The sequence below is a fragment of the Harpia harpyja genome, chromosome 7, assembly GCF_026419915.1.
Source record: "Harpia harpyja isolate bHarHar1 chromosome 7, bHarHar1 primary haplotype, whole genome shotgun sequence".
Lineage (NCBI taxonomy): Eukaryota > Metazoa > Chordata > Aves > Accipitriformes > Accipitridae > Harpia > Harpia harpyja.
The window spans coordinates 15237039-15253363 of record NC_068946.1 but is presented as its reverse complement, the minus strand read 5'-3'; the positions used below and the strand labels follow the sequence as shown (position 1 = coordinate 15253363).

Sequence of the window (16325 nt, the reverse complement as noted above, 5' to 3'; positions counted from 1 at the left end):
CGTCTTGGTGGGCAGTTCTTGCTGACTTTGACCTGAGCTAAATTTCTTGGAAGCAGTTTCCTCCCATCCTCCTACTTTTCTCAAACTGACTTTCCAGCAGCAGCTGTGCAGAGAACAATATGCTAAGTAATGCAAAGCGTTTTAGAGGGGTTTTCGAGGAGTCGGGTGTTCTGTGTGAAGACCACTCAAACTGGATAATTCAGGTTCTCCCACCTCAAGCTTGGAGTGTGGCTGTTATTTTTTTTTCTGTGGATGTGGCAAGGGATCTTATATTCTGTTAGTCTTCTCTGTATTCCCTGCAACCTACTTTTTCACTTCTTCCTATTTCAGCAAGTTTGATTGAATCCAGCTTTTCTATTGCAAGGTGGCCTTGGCCTCTCATCACTACATTGTTTTTAGAAAACAAGTTGTTCAAAGTGATCTGGGGTGAATGACACAGCTGATTGGAGATGCTTGTAGCTCTGAAGTCCAATTCATTAAGCAAAAGGCCACTGTAGATACAAGGTATGGTGCTTGCCAAAACAGGAGCTCACTAACCCAAAGCAAGTGTGAAGGGTGGTTTGTCAAGTCATCCCTTCCGTGGTTTTCCTTGTGAAAAATGCAGGACTTGGCAGGCTGATGAGCAGGGAGTTAATATGATTTTTTTTCATTTTTCATTTTTTTCATTCATTGGGTCTGCTCAGGAGTCACCATGTTGTAAATAAAGCCACTGGCAAGTGAGTTGTCAACACGCAATGTGCTCTTGTTACTACAGAGTACCTTAAAAGATGCACGTTTACTGTGTGTACTTGGACTACATACTGGGAAGTTTCATGGGGAGTCTGTAAGGAAATGGGACAGGCAGAGTGTGTGATGCTGTGGTCAGGCTGTTTCAATGCAGAAGTGGCTGCTGTCTGTGGTTACATGGACAGCCTTGACAGGTGTCTGCCAGCATCTAAGAAATCAGCTTCTCTGCCTCAGAGAGCCTAACGTTGTTCTCTCTCTCCTATGCATATCACCCTCAGGTTAACTATAAATCCAGCTTCTCACTCATGTTGTCTCTCTGATTATTGGAATCCTAGAGCAGCTTAGGGCAGGTTACAGCTTCCCACAAAATGTACCATGGAATTGTGTTGTTATACAGAAGGGCTTGAGAAGGATGCAAGTTAGGGTTCCTCCAGGCTGGCTGAACTGAGGAAAAATGAATAAGAAATATCAGTGTCTTTGACAGTCCCACCCTTTTACAGTAGCTGCATTTGCACCTGGGGTACTTCCAACAGGCACTGCAGACTGGTAAGTGAATTTAGCTTGTGCCCACATCTGTTCTGTGCTGTTGGAGCAATAGTACAGTATCTGCTGCCAGAAGTGCAGTTTTCACAAATTTGGCGCAGCCTAAATTTCTCACTCTGGATGACCTGCGTTTCCAACCACACTTCCCAGCTGAACAATTTTCCTGGTACTCTTTTCATATTACCTCCATGGGATTGATGATTGCTGTCCTTTTTTGTTCTGTGACAGCAGGAAAACAGAAACAGAAAGCAACAGGACTTGGACAAGTTACCTCTGGTCCACCTGTCACCTGGTCAGGGATTGGTAATAGGCAGCGTGTTCCTAAAAGCTGCCAAGTTTGTACATAGGTTAGCTGGGGGTATGTAATTGCCTGACCACATGCTTTTGGTCCCCTCCCTGGTAAATCCTGTCCTAGGTTAATAAAAATGTCCTTAGCTGTATCTGGAGGTGAAAGGATCTGCGGGCCAATATGTTGAATATGGGTCGGCAGCGTTCCCTGGCAGCAAAAGAGGCCGACGACATCCTGGGCTGTATTGACAAGAGTATGGCCAGAAGGTCCCGCAAAGTGATCCTTCCTCTTTATTCAGCATTTCTGAGATCACATCTGGAGCACTGTGTCCAGTTTGAGTCTCATCAGTCCAACAAAGACCTGGATGTACTGCAGTGAGTCAAAGCAGAGGCCACCAAGGTGGCTGGGGCTGGAGCACATAATGCATGAGGAGAGGTTCAGATGAGAAGGTGCAGGGGGATCTTAATGGTATCTGCAACTGTCTAACATGGGAGGGTGTAGAGAAAGTGGATCCAGACTTCTCAGAGATGTGCAGTAATAGGGCAATGGACACAAGTTGGAACAAAGGATATTGCAAGTAGATAGTAGAGGAAGAAGAAAAAATCAACCTGAGAGTGGTCAAACACTAGAAAAAGGGTCTTGAGAGGTTGTGGGATTTATGTTCTTTGAGATATTGAGCCATGTGTAGTTCAGTTCTGATTTACCTGGACCTGTAGAGGTGCCCTCCCACTTACATGACTCTGATTCTGATTTCCACGGATTAAAGGCATTTAACCTAAGATACTGTGTGTGGATATTTGATTAAGTGCACCTTGGCGGGGAGGGAGAGGGGGGGATAATCAAATGCCTACAGCTGACACACACTATTATCCACATAGGGGTGTGAAATTTCAATAGATGTAAAAGGTTTGCATGTTACATCCAGTTTCCAGAGAATGGAGACTGAAATAGTCACAAGCATATGTTCATTTCAACTGAATATGATTAGATCAATTTGACAGCATATTTTAGTAATTTGTCTCTGTAAAAACAGATGTACTTCTTCACTGGAGCAGTTTCTTTTGATTAAATTAAAATTTGTGAAAGCTTTTTCTTCAGTGTTACCACTTGTCTTTGTGCCATATGGCTTTGATTTATGTCTATGATCTCAGTGCATGCAAAATAGGCATATGAATATTATGCATTAAAAAACCCCCTCAAAGTAGAAAATGATATTGTTTAGCATGTCTTGGTTATGAACTTTACAATAGTGAGTGATACCAGTTATTACTAAGGATAATTTTCTGAATCTTGCAACAATGTTACAATGAGCCTTAAAAAATGAATTAACTTGATTATTTTTCTTAAACCTTCTGGGTTTATTCAAATATACTTTAAAAGGAAGCACATGTACGTCAATAATAAAGATGGTGATTTTAATTAAGTTTAGTTTTGATGCAAATGTGAAGAGAATTTATTACTACTTTCAATTTTTGGGTTTTTTTTTTTCATTTTGAAAGCTTTCATTGCTGAGTCCATATCTTAAAGAACTGCCAGGTAAATGCAGTAGACTTCCCTGTGACAGTGATCAACTGGATTAGTCTGGGCTAATGCATGTTTTTGGTTTGGTCCTAGTCAAATTCAAAGAAATCCATGTAGCTGTAGCAAAGCTAAGCTTGTAAGCCTACTGCACTGAAACTGGTGGGAGTGAATCTTCAATTGACTAGGGTGTTTGAGGCTAGGGGCTTGCTTGTTTCTTTTTTCTTTTTTTTAGCTGATCTAAAGTATCCTAAGCTTTTCATCTCCTTTTCCCTCTCTTCTGCTCTCTCCTCTCCTCATTTTTGAAGCTTGATGAACACTTTCTCAGAACATTTCCATCAAATTAAGTGCATAAAAGCCTGAGGTGCACAATTGCTACTCACTCTGAACATTCAAAAGCTGAAAATTACATAATTATTTTTGGTGGATTTCTTTTATTTTTAAGGCTTTTACAGAAAGAATTTGACAATGTTCTGTTCATACCTATTAATATTTCACACCAAAATGCACTTTTAAAGCTTTCTGGTCTAACATGCATATCAGAATGATTTCACCCATTGTTCTCCAAATGCAATGCACTCTCACACTTAAAGTAAATATAAGAGTCTGCATTTGGGAATCTAAATTGTTAAAAAGGATTTAAAATGCTTGTGAAACAGCAGGATAGGTGATAAGAGAGGGTAGGACCACAGCTTTCTGCTCTGTCGTAACCCAGCTTTCAAGGCCCCATAAGGCTAGGTCGCTGTATCTTTGTGAGGTCACACCTACATTGGTCTAGGAGACTGTCGTCTTTAAGTGAGACTAGCTGAACACTCAGACTAATGAGAGTTGTCTAATAGATTTGGACCCTGTCAGTAATCCCTTTTTGAACAGTTCAAACATCTGTAATTGCCAAAATACTGCCATTTTGCACTAGGCTGTGTTCTCTTTAGTGTGTCATTTAGTGTGTCATTGCAGACTTGATAGAATATTGTTACATACCTTGGAAAGGCAAATGGCTAAAAATAACAAAATTGCTTTCGGTAATTAATATTAAATCCTTGTGACTTGAGCAGCCAGCCGGAAATATGCCATTCTACAAGGCTTTACTATTCAAAATGAGTAAGAATCACTGGAGCTGGATATCGTTTATGAAACTTCATTTATCTCCAGCAGTGCACCTGCCTTCCTGAATATAGGAAGAAATGAGTAAACAGAAAATGTTGCCTGTTCACAGAACCATGCCTCTTGAGCAGTTGTTTCCACAGAGAAGTGGTCTTTAGGCTTTTCCAAGATTCTTAAAGACCCAAGCCCCAAAGAAGTTCTGCTATCTGTGTTTTTGTTGCCAAAGTTGTTCTGTAACGGGACTTATCACACCTATGCTTCAGGTAGGACTCTGGTATAGTTTGAATAGTTTTGTTGACCTTTCTTGCAATAAAGAATACCTTCTGCAGCTCCTCATTTTACTGAGCTTTAATATAACCCAGAAGTTAAGCCAACAAGTTGCCTGTATTATCTGAAAGAGACTTCTTATAGTGGGTGGTAGGTGCGTCCACACGCAGAGAAATAGGAGTCGGATGTCTCTTTTTCTTTGCCCCCCCCCCCCCCCCCAAAAAGGGGGTGGGAGTGGAGAGTCTATCCTTGTCCTTTTACTTGATTTGAAGAGTTTGCTCTGCTTTATCTCAGTGCTTTTGTGGGGTGCCTGTTGCTAGAGTATTGACCTGCCATCCATGTAGCAGCTTCAGATGTTTTCCTTAGCCAGAGCTTGGAAATGTAAAAGACACAAACAGGGAACTTCTCACTTTTGGTGAGAACACCTGGGCATTTAAGGATCCAGGTGAGGTAGAGTTCAAAGGGCATGGAGTTGAAATGGCAGATAATTATTTCTCCCCAGGTTTGTTGTGTTCATGCTAATTATGCTCAAGGTGCTTTTGAGGATGAGAAGTGCTAAAGTATTACATCAAAATTCCCATTAATAATTTTCCTTGCTTTCTCCCCCTCCTCTTCTAACGCTGTTGAGAAATGCAGTATCTAAGCTGGAAACATGATTAAACAGTTTTGTTCTCCCCAGTGGTTATGAATCCAAAATCACAACATGAAAAGGATACAGAGCCACACAAGCTGTTACCCCTGCTCAAGGTGAGTTTCTACAGTTTGGATAAAAAGGGAAAAAGTGGCTGGTTATAGCAAGCAATTGAAAGGAGTACAGGAGGCAGGTCATATACAGTAAATGAACTTCTATGGGCAGCTGCATCACTATTTCCTGCTCAGAAACAGGAACAGTGTTAACAGCTTGTGGCCAAAGCAAAATAAATCCAGAGGGATTTCTGTGATAGAAGTGTTCTTTGTGTCTCCATGTAACACTTTGTTTTAGCTTCTGTAATTACTAAGTACCCTGGCTGTTCTATGGCAGAATTTGGCATTTTGTTCTCTCTGGTGATCCATGGGGAGAATTTAGGAAGGATGGTGATTAGCACTCAACAGAACACGTATTTCACCTTTTGGCCCATTTGATCCATCATGCTTCGGTAGTGCTGCAAAACCCATCTGTATTTTTGCTTGGGCTCTTCTGTGAGTTTCAGGTAGGAACAGGTGACCCAAGAATACTTTCAGCCATTGAATTCTGTGGTGGCTATGCTGTGAAACCCCATACAGAAACCTCCAGTAAGACATTGTCTTTGAACAGTCTGCTAATAATGTGTGGCTCAAAGCTTAGCAGAAACAACCTTCTTCCTAAAAAAGGATTTCATGGCCAGTAGTGGTGATTTTAATGCTGTCAGCCCATGACAGTCTCCTTGGCATTAAAAATTTTGCTTGGTGTGGTGAAGTGAGACTAACTTAGTTAAAAAAAACCAACCAAACAAAAAACAAACTTTATGAGAGAATTAATATATTGGCTAACTTCACGGGTGCGCTGTCAATTCTGCCTTCACCAATAAAAAGCCCCTTTTAAGCTCTCAAAGGTCCTGGGCTAGAAAGTGATTTACTGCCAACCACTGAAATGAATCCCATGGTACCTGGCTTTCTGCACAGTGGAGGCTGCAGGGTTCAGAAATCCCTATTGCTCTTCAGGCACCATTTGCCTTAAATCTGCTCTCTTGCTTTATACTTTTTTTTTAAAGGATTATAAGGTTTATTCGTGTGCACAAGCATCTTTCTTCCTTACGGTCTCTGCTCTCTACCATGAAAAATGTTTTCATTTCTATGTGAATTTTCATTTCTTAGTAATACAAGTGCTTGCTGTATTTTGATTCCTGCATAGATAATGACACTGATGGTCTGAATCCTGAGGATGAGGGCTCTTACTTCATTGATCATAGAAACATAGCTCTTTGGCCAGGATCCATAGTAACACCTTTTCTATTGTTCACAAATATTCGCCTCTATTTAGGCCAAAACTGGAGTTATATACTTTCTGTGAATTAGGGAAGACAGCAAATTCTGTGCAGTTTGGCAATCTCTCACTGAAATCTCTCCAGTAGAGACAGAGCTGATTTTGCTTGAATACAGTAAATATTAGTGTATTTGCTATCGTTTGATATAATTACTGTAGGTTTGGAATACTTGCATGTGTATTCTCAGACCAAGAATGCAGGAATGCTGGAAAGTGTGAATTATTGCCAGTGGAAGAGCTCATGTCTTTGGAAAATATTGATCATTGCCCAGGTAGACTAAAAACTTCCTGACATGTTCAGAGAGCATCTCTGACTTATGCTTGAGGTGTCCAATTTCTTACTTGAGGTATGGGGGGATTTGGTACTCTTGAGAACCATAAAGTGGGCCCAAAAATCTGTCTGCTCTGCAGGTTTCCTATGTGTAATAGGACCAGGCGGAAAGGTTGGTTCCCCAACTCTGAAGCTGCTTTTTTAAAGGAATGATTGAGCTCCCCATTTACGTACTCATTAGTTTCTCTGCTTGAGAGTTACCAGCCAGACTGGTTTCACAGGGCAGTGACTAAGGGACTTACTGCAGGTATAAACCACAGTAAAGATTCACGTTCAGTACTTCAGCAATGTCGATACATGACCATATTGCTACTGTCTGCCCCTGAAAACTCTGTTCTTGTGCAATATGATGACAGAAGGTGTACAGAAGTGATTTAGCTCCCTCTCAGGATTAGCTGCAAGTCTTTGATATGTTTCTGTATCTTTCTTAGGAGTAGTATCACTTGGATGAGTTACATCTTTGGGCTGAACACACATGTGGTAGAGGCGGGCAGGATGACGATCCCTCCTGACTTAAATAAAAGGTCCCTGGTGTATGCTGTTCTAGGAAAAGATTCTCTCATGGATGGTGAACCTGCATCCTACATTGTTTGGTCTGGCTTAAGTGAGGAAATGAAATAAAACTTTTTGCATCAGTTCATCAGTGCACAGCAAATAAAATGCAAACTGCAATAGCCTCCAATAGTTTAAACTCTTAACCACTTTTTACTATCAGCTTAAGGTAAGCTTCATGTGATAATAGCTCTGACATGACAGGGGAAGCGGAGAGACGTGTATGAAAATACAGGCATTATAGCTTTAGTTAAGACTTAGTTTTCTGTGGTTATCATTTTGTGATCCTAGTAACATTTAATGTCTAAGCTTCTCCAGTCCATTTGCTACTTATTTCATAGCTGAACCAATCGGATAACCAAGCCAAGAAGGAAAGAAATTGGAGGAATGAAGTGCACGGCAGCTGCCTGTTCGTAAGTCATTAATTGCTAGTGTGCAGTATGTATTGTAGGGCAGACACAGAGCTGTTAGATGCTGCAGCGTAAAGTTAAGCCCCTAAGTGAAAGCTCGTGCAAATGCAGATGTGTATATACCAAGGTAATGTGAGATTTAAGGTAAATAAAGGTACCTCCATCATAGAAAGAAAGATTGCTCTGAGGCCAGGCTGCAGGCTGGAAAAATCCAGCTCTGTTCCCTCTTCTGCCAGTGCCTCTTGGCAGAATAACTTGTCCGAATGGATTAGCCTCTTCATGCTGTAGGTCCTTGCAGAGTAGCAGTACCTGCCTCACAGTGACTGGAGAGAAAATTGCATCTGAGACGTCTCACTCCTGCTCTTGCAAAAGCTACAGAAGTACTTTTGCTGAGCTTTATTGGTGGTTATCCGCTTATGCGTCCTAGCCCACTGACTGCATGCTGGGAACAGATTCCTATGTGCATCATTCCCTCCATTTGGTTTCCAAGGGCAGAAAAGCTGGGAGCTGAGTGAGCAGAGGGAGCCCAGTGCATGGCACTAGGTTCTTTAATCTGGATGCTCTGGGATCACACTTCAGAATGCACTTCAACAGTTTAGAGACACCCCTGATTACCAGGAAATAGCACTGTGAGCTTTTGACCATCAACAGAAACTCAGAACACCTCAGCTTGTTTTTAATGGTTGTGTTTTCAACAGCAGGTCTTTAATTACAACACATACTTGTTTTGTCTTGGGCCTTTTGAACAGTATGGCCTTTGTTCTTTCCCCTCTGCTGCTCTGGGATTGCTTATGGATTAGAAGCTTCTGCCCTCCAGAGCTGGATGTATTTTCTCCCTGCATGCTCATCCACTGCAGTGCATAGTAAAATAGGATTGTGGGGGAGTGCTTGAGCTGGTGGGATGGTGACATCTGTCCAAAGTGGGTGATTAAAAGGATGTAGAAGGTTCTCCAGCAACACACTGGATAGCTCTGCTTTCTGCAAGGAGAGTGGACTGGGAACAATCTGGCTCTCCAAGCAGTCACTGTGAATATCACAGCAAGAGAAGTTACTCTTACTGAAGTGAATAGCTTCAAGTTAAAGGTAGAAGAAAACCAGATTACTTTACACTGAGTGTCAAACAAAAAATTAAGGAACTGAGAGTAAGATTTTTGTTGGGTCAAAATATTAGTTGTTGCAAAATCCTCTGTTGTATTCACCAGTGTTTCAACAACCTTGTAGTAAATAAGATTAATAGGTGTTTGTTTTAGAACAGTTTCATTATCTTCTGATACATTAAAATGTATAATTTATTCCCACAAGCATTTTCTTATACTTCTGGCTTTTTAATAGTGCAGTTGATTGCATAAATTAGCAGCAGTATTGTTATCAGTTTCTGCAGTACGTTGGCAGCAGGTGGGACAGAAGCATTCCTGTTCTCTTACAAATAACCTGCAACTGTTATTTCCTGTGCCCTGCTGCAATTATGCCTGCCTTCATTATTAATTGGTGAGTAATCCTGCCGTTGCTTGCTCCTGTGTATTATCTCTTCCTCCATGTCCTCCCTTAAAAGGAAAGCATGACACAGATAAAAAAGGTGGGGCTTTGCAAGCTGAAGTATATCAAAACCTTCCTCTTTGAGTAATGATTTCAGTAGGATTGCTGGGGCATATTCTGGAGACTTTGGTAAGTGCTAATCACAGTGGTACGTGATTAGGCATTGATTTTTCTGTATGTAAAAGTGTATACTTTTAATATGCTGAAATTGAGGTAGCTGTGCATCTGAAGTTTGGCAACATCATTTTCTTTTTGAGAGCTTTTGCATAAAGCCAGTTGCTAGAATTATGTTAATCCAAATAGTGGTTAGATTTATCTGAAAGCTTTCCGAGAATGGAAGCTGGTATTGCTTTTTCAGTTGCAGACAAGTTTTTAAAATCCTATTTTTTTAAGTATCTTTAGAACTAGTTATTTTTTGTCACTTTTTTTTTTAGTCACCTCCAAGCTGAAGATTTCCTTGGAATATGCTCCTTCAAGTGCTGTGGAAGTCATAGTATTAGTCTTACACTTCACAGGATTATTCTGGTGTTTATCTAATTATTACTCTCAAAATGTGCTAGTTTAAGAAAGTTATGCTTTAATGCACCAGACTGTGCTTTAAAAATGTCTTCCTATATGTTTAATGGGTTGGAAATGCAATAGAAAATGAACCGCATTTGCCTGTTGCATAGACTGCAGCTGTGTCACATCTTTTAAAGTATGTATGATTGCTGTGTTATTTCTAACACTCATGGAGTTAATGAGCTTTGCTCACAAATATCAGCTAAACACTGTGGTATCAATGCAGCTGTTCAGAACTTAAATTTAAAAAATAAATCCAAGGTTTTCAGGGTTCCTTTGCACTCTCGCTAACTTTTTTTCGGTTTGTTTGTAGCACGTTCATTCTTATCAATTATTTACAAAAGCAGTGAGGCAAACTTGAAATCCTTTGTGTTTTGAATGAATAATTTAATGCCCTTGTTTCCTTTTAATTTTCTCTCTGTACAGTTACGTCCGTAGTCGCTTTTCTGGTGTTAACTTATTAAACAAATCAACAAGTGAAGTAAAACTCTGTCAATAAATAAGTTGCATAGATCCAGACCAAAATGTATTTCCCCCATGGAACTTTTATCTTGAATTACAGCTTTAAAAACATCTTTACACCAAACATCAATTGTAGGAAATTATAAAAATTGCTTTTTGGGTTATTAGGAAATATGTCTCCCAGTGCACAGTTGCCAATCTTATTCAGTTAAATAAGTGATATGGTGGAGTGGGGTGTGTGTGTGTTTTTGCTTTGTTTAAAACAATCTGGTGGTTTTAGGGACAATACTCTTTCAGCCATCATCTTGGTTGTTACCAAAGTTAGCACTTCACAAGGGCAGGATGATTGCTTTGTGGCTGTAGCCATCTAAATTCCTCTGGCAGCGTGTCTTTGTAGAAGAGGAACTGCTAGAGATTTGATAATTGCTTCTTGGCTTCTAGCTCATGCCTGGAAACCATCCTTGCACTAGGTTAAATGTGCAAAGCTTGTGTCCTGCCTGGGGAGGGAAGGAGGGATCCTAAATATTTGGGATGCTGGGTGAAACCTGTCATAACCCCAACAGCAAGGTCAGCTGTTGTCTTGTAGCTTGCCCTGGTTGGAAATGCAGTATGAGAGCTACCAGTCTTTTGATGGAGGACTTCTTGTTTAACAGGACCTTTTTGATCTGCTCTGAAGTCAGGGTCATGCAGGGAAGGGGGCCATTACCTGCAGGGCCCTGGACTCATTTGGTGTTTGGAGGGTTTGTGAAAAGCCAGGCAGGCCTATAGATGGACAATGGGTGGTCCCATACTTAGGGAAGGTAAAGCCAGACTGTATTTGACCAGACTGTATAGCCAGACTATAAAGCCAGAACCACTGTGTTTGGCCTTGCATCTGTCAGTGAACAAGTGATGCTAGCCAAGTTCCTAAATGATTCATAGGTGGTTCTGTGGACCTCACTTCACTGGTGCCCAGCACGAGGCTCCACTGGCCCTGAAATGGTCTTAGGAAAGTAATGAGCAGAAATGGTAGTTTGGCTGCTCTTGGCAAGCTTCTAGTGCTTCATGTTCCTTTAATGGAGCCCTTCCCATTGGGCCGGCAGGGAGACGGGAGGTCACTAGTGCAGGCACACACACCACACTCTTGGGGTTCACAAGCACACACGTATTTGCAGATCCCTCGAGCACCGGCACAGCCCCTCTGTCTGCCCAGCACCCCTCCCCACATAGTTAAGAAATAATTTATTAAGAAGATAGGAGAGACTGCAGTGATCAGGCGCAGGGCTCAGCCAGAGAAGCCCACAGGCCCCATTTCACATGCAAAGGGCCCCTTTTATACCCCTTTCTGCCTATTCTGCCTTTGTTCCTCCCTGTCTGTCTTCCCCTCCTCAGCTGGCAGGATTCTACCGGCCCCCCTCCAGCATCCTTGGACCTTATCAGTCCCAGTTTGCATGAATTTTCTTGCTAACCCATCAATTACTGTGACTGACAAGGTGTTTTTTCTTGTCTTTGTCTCCATGATGCTTGCTTGCCAGGTTTGAGCCTCTGTATATTTTGTGTATGGCTTCGCTCTTTTCCTTAGTATCCCATTTGGCAAGCCCACCCCATCAGATAACCTCACTGGAAAAAACATTGCCACATTCCACATACCCTTATCAGTTAGTGTGGTTGACCAGGTTTGGGTCTCATCACTCCCTCCCTTATTGTCTGTCAGTCAGGTTTTCCTCTCTGCATGTTCTTGTTTATGTGTTCTGCCTTTTCTTAACCCTTTTTGCACTGAAAAGGCCCTTGAGCAGATACCCTTAAAGGAACAGATGCTCCTTCCACAAACCCTTCTGAAGCAGGGCATGATGTGACCGGTGGCCTCTTCAGAGCCCAGTTTGTTCTAGTGTTTTGTTGTTACCAGCTGTTTCAATAAGTTTGCTACAAAGTCTCTTGCCGACTCTGGCGCAAAGCTTGCCAGACTTTTATCCTGTCTCTGAAGATGGGAAGTGCTAGAGTTACTAACGCAAAGGAGATTACAAACATCAAAGCAGGAGCATGCTCTATTTTCTTCTGTAGCTTCTACTTGAGAAACAGCGTAACACCTTTCTGCAGTGCTGAAAGAGGAAATAAATTGGTCTCAGGCAGATCCACTGTCTGAAAGCTTGAGCAAGTGTGTATAGCCTGACACTTACCTGCAGCTGAGAAGAGTTCCCATGTGGAGGGCTTAGGCCAGCACAACTGTAGCTCTCAATGGCACATGTTTTGAGAAGTCACTTTTGGATCAGTATTTCCAAGTTGAAATTTGAAGGAGAGATGGTGATGGGAGATGAAGAGAAGTGAAGAGATTATATGCCATTGGGTTTCAAAGGAAAGAGTTTTTTTGTTGTTATTCCTCTGGGCTAAGAATCCCCAATACCTGTAGTGGGGGTCTGTGGAAGGTGGTATGGTGCTTAGAAGCTCAGGTGCCTGTGAAGTCCACATGAAATGTAACCAAATGGCCAGACCATGTACCAGGTTTTCAGGTTTGTGCCTGAGTCACAGTATTACATGATTCTCACATGGCATACAAGCTAGCTCAGTGTTGTCTTGGGAGGTGTGAGATGAGGTTTTAACTGTTTGTTCTGGTTTTGTGTTTTGCAGAGGGTATATAGCCTTCCTTTCTTCTTTTTCTGCAGGGAGCCATGAATTTGGAATAGGCTTTTCTCTCTGTGGAACAATAATGCCAGCTCTGTTTGAAACACCGTGCTCTTGGCCATTCTTTGAGAGACAGCGTTGCGGTTCCCTTGTAACACCCACTTGTTCTTCCAAGCTTTTGGTGAACACTGGCTTTCCATAGGTGCTGGTTCTAAGTGGTCAAATTAAAACCTGTGCCTGAATTGAGTGCAGGTACCTTTTTAGGCATCCTACTTTCATACAACACTAAATCAGTGCAGAATAAATGAGATTTAAACATCAAAAGTTGGGGACAACTGCACTGTGCCAATTACTCAGGCTGCAATATGATCATATATTGGAAAAGACCTTTAAGATCATCCAGTCCCACGGTTAACCCTACCAAGTCCCACTGTTAACACTGCCAAGTCCCACTAAACCACATCCCTAAGCACCACGTCTTTTAAATACCTCCAGGGATGGTGACTTAACTGCTTCACTGGGCAGCCTGTTCCAATGCCTGACAACCCCTTCAGTGAAGAAATTTTTCCTAATATCCAATCTAAACCTCCCCTGGTGCAACTTGGGGCTGTTTCCTCTCGTCCTATTGCTTGTCACCTGAGAGAAGAGACTGACCCCCACCTTCCTACAACCTCCTTTCAGGTAGTTGTAGAGAGTGATAAGGTCTCCCCTCAGCCTCCTTTTCTCCAGACTAAACAGCCCCAGCTCCCTCAGCTGCTCCTCATAAGTCTTGTGCTCCAGGCCCCTCACCAACTTGGTTGCCCTTCTCTGGACACGCTCCAGCACCTCAGTGTCTTTCCTGTAGTGAGGGGCCCAAAACTGAACACAGTACTCGAGGTGCGGCCTCACCAGTGCTGAGTACAGGGGAACAATCGCTTCCCTGCTCCTGCTGGCCACACTGTTCCTGATACAGGCCAGGATGCCGTTGGCCTTCTTGGCCGCCTGGGCACACTGCCGGCTCATATTCAGCTGGCTGTCGACCAGCACCCCCAGGTCCTTTTCTGCCCGGCAGCTTTCCAGCCACTCTTTGCTAAGCCTGTGGCGTTGCATGGGGTTGTTGTGACCCAGGTGCAGGACCTGGCACTGAGCCTTGTTAAACCTCATGTGGTTGACCTCAGGCCCATCGATCCAGCCTGTCCAGATCCCTCTATAGAGCCTTCCCACTCTCAAGCAGATCAACCCTCCCTCCCAACTTGGTGTCATCTGCAAATTTACTGAGGGTGCGCTTGATCCCCTCATCCAGATCATTGATAAAGATATTAAACAGAACTGGCCCCAATACTGAGCCCTGAGGAATGCCACTTGTGACCAGCTGTCAGCTGGGTTTAACCCCATTCACCATCACTCTCTGGGCCCAGCGTCCAGACATTTGCCTTTTCTTGGGTTTAAATCATTTTTATTGCATGCAGAAGGTCGGAAGGAGGAAGAGGGCTGTTTCTGTGCTCTTCCGTCACTTAACAGTGAAACAGAGAGTGATTGAGATCCCAGGCATGCTGAAGAATTTGGGGGAAGTAGCTATGGACTTCTACCACGCACAGTAAACAACACTGAGTCAATTGTGCTTCCCCTCGACATGAAATGTTTTTCAAAGTATTTTTAAAATAACTGTGAAGCATAAATATACATGTTTTTGTGGAAACTTGCCTTTTTTGTTTCCCTGCTTTGGGGTTTGTGCACATCATGCTCCGTCATTCTATTTACGACTGCAGCTTCCTGCTGCCTGTGCCATTCCTACTTTGTCGAGTGCCCAAGTAAATTGTTTCACACTTGCTAGTTTTTGGATCTCAGAAATTATATATTTACACAGGGATGTTTCACCAGAGCTGGAGAATGTGTGTTCCTATGTCTGGGAGGGATGCTTTTTGCCTTTTCCAGTATTTTTTTGCAAAGTAACATAAAGGGAATTGAAGTACTTGCTGTTAGCATAAATAAAATTTTGTTCTGTGCTTTGGTGCAAATGAAGTGATGCTCCTTCAGAGACAGAGAGGTCAATACAGGTATCTGCTCTAGAGGGCAACTGAAGTGTGTTTGCTTCCAAGGGTGACTTGTTAACTTTTTGGATTCAATAAACTTTAAATCCACTTACTCTTCGGATCACACATGTTGACTTCCCTTGTTACAGGAGTGGACATTGCTGCATCTACTCTAAGTTTCTGGCATACTGCCAGACCAACTTCTTTTTACACTGCAGTTCATTTTCTCTGTGATTGAAATGTTTCTTCTTAATATCCCCTTTAATTTGTAAATACACTGGATTAGGGACTGCTCATTGTATATAAAAGCTGAATAGCACAAGTTCTGAGCATGCCCATCAGAGATGGGAAGGGAAAGAGAGTTAAGATATGGCAGTGAATTGAATGGGATGGCATATGAGGTATGTTCCTTTCTCAAAGCATGTTGACTTGGAGTTCTTTTTGGAGTGGGGAGAAAAAGAGGAAAGTCTCTTTCTCATATGAAATGAGAGAAGATTTTCTCTGAATGTTAGTTTCACATTTTAGGAATCAAGACACTTCCTAATTCTTTATGCTGGATTTGAACAACCTTTCCCTTGTCTTCTTAAGGCACTAAGTGTCCTTGCTGTTTTTTTTCTAGTGAAAGAAATGACCATTGCTCCTTCATCTCTTCCTCTGCCAAGCTCTTTCAGGTTTCTATGGGCACCATGCGACACCGAAGAAATGGCAATTTTGAGAGTTCCAGACTCCTCTATTCCAGCATGTCTCGCAGCATAGATGTGTCTTGCAGTGACGCTGTGAGTATCTGGTACATCCTTGATAAGCTTGGCTGTTGTCTTGGGGGTGGGCCACAGTGGTTATGAACTAGGTCATGTCAGAAGGATGACTGATTTGTCAGTTTTCCCTTTATGGAGAAGTTTTCCGAGCCAGTGACCCTTGAAGAAGTAAAGGTGCTTTGTTGACATAGTGAAAGTCTAAGGATGTATTACATTCCTTTTGATGCCTGTAAATCGTTATTGTATATTCTTAGTCACTTCTGTTTTTAAATCCTTTTTCACAATTCAGAGACAAATTCTCTGTCTCTGTAAAGAATCCCAACCTCTTCCCACAACTCGATGGCAAAGGCAGACAACATATAATTATGTTAAACATCTCTTTCAAGCTGCAATGATTTGCTGATGACAGCGATTGTCTGGCAGATTTCTTGCTTCTGATGGGCTTGCAAGAGGCCTAATGACTAGCTTTTAGGTCTTTAGCAAGTGGTTCCCCCTCCCTTTTATTTTTTTGGTCTTATTTTTTTTGGTCTTGCATCATTGTGGCTTTTACTAGCTAATTATGTTCCCTTCCATTTTCTTTGTTTTACATATTATACTTTTTATGCCTTTCTACTTGGAATAACTTCCTCTAACTGCTGTTAACTATAAGTGTTCTGTCA

The 16325-nt window shown here is 42.1% G+C and overlaps 1 protein-coding gene across 2 annotated transcripts in view; it reads left to right on the top strand.

Annotated features, from left to right (window-relative positions):
- Positions 1–9362: 9362 nt before the first annotated feature.
- The window catches only part of TRPM8 (transient receptor potential cation channel subfamily M member 8), a 49427-nt gene continuing 42464 nt past the window's right edge, over positions 9363–16325 (top strand). For both annotated transcript variants that reach the window (XR_008236051.1, XM_052793010.1), the window contains exons 1-2: positions 9363–9407; positions 15583–15687. Coding sequence is in view for 1 of the 2 variants with exons in the window: in XM_052793010.1 (XP_052648970.1) it covers positions 9366–9407; positions 15583–15687 (147 nt within the window). In the remaining variant the exon portion in view is untranslated. The remainder of the gene's footprint in view (positions 9408–15582; positions 15688–16325) is intronic.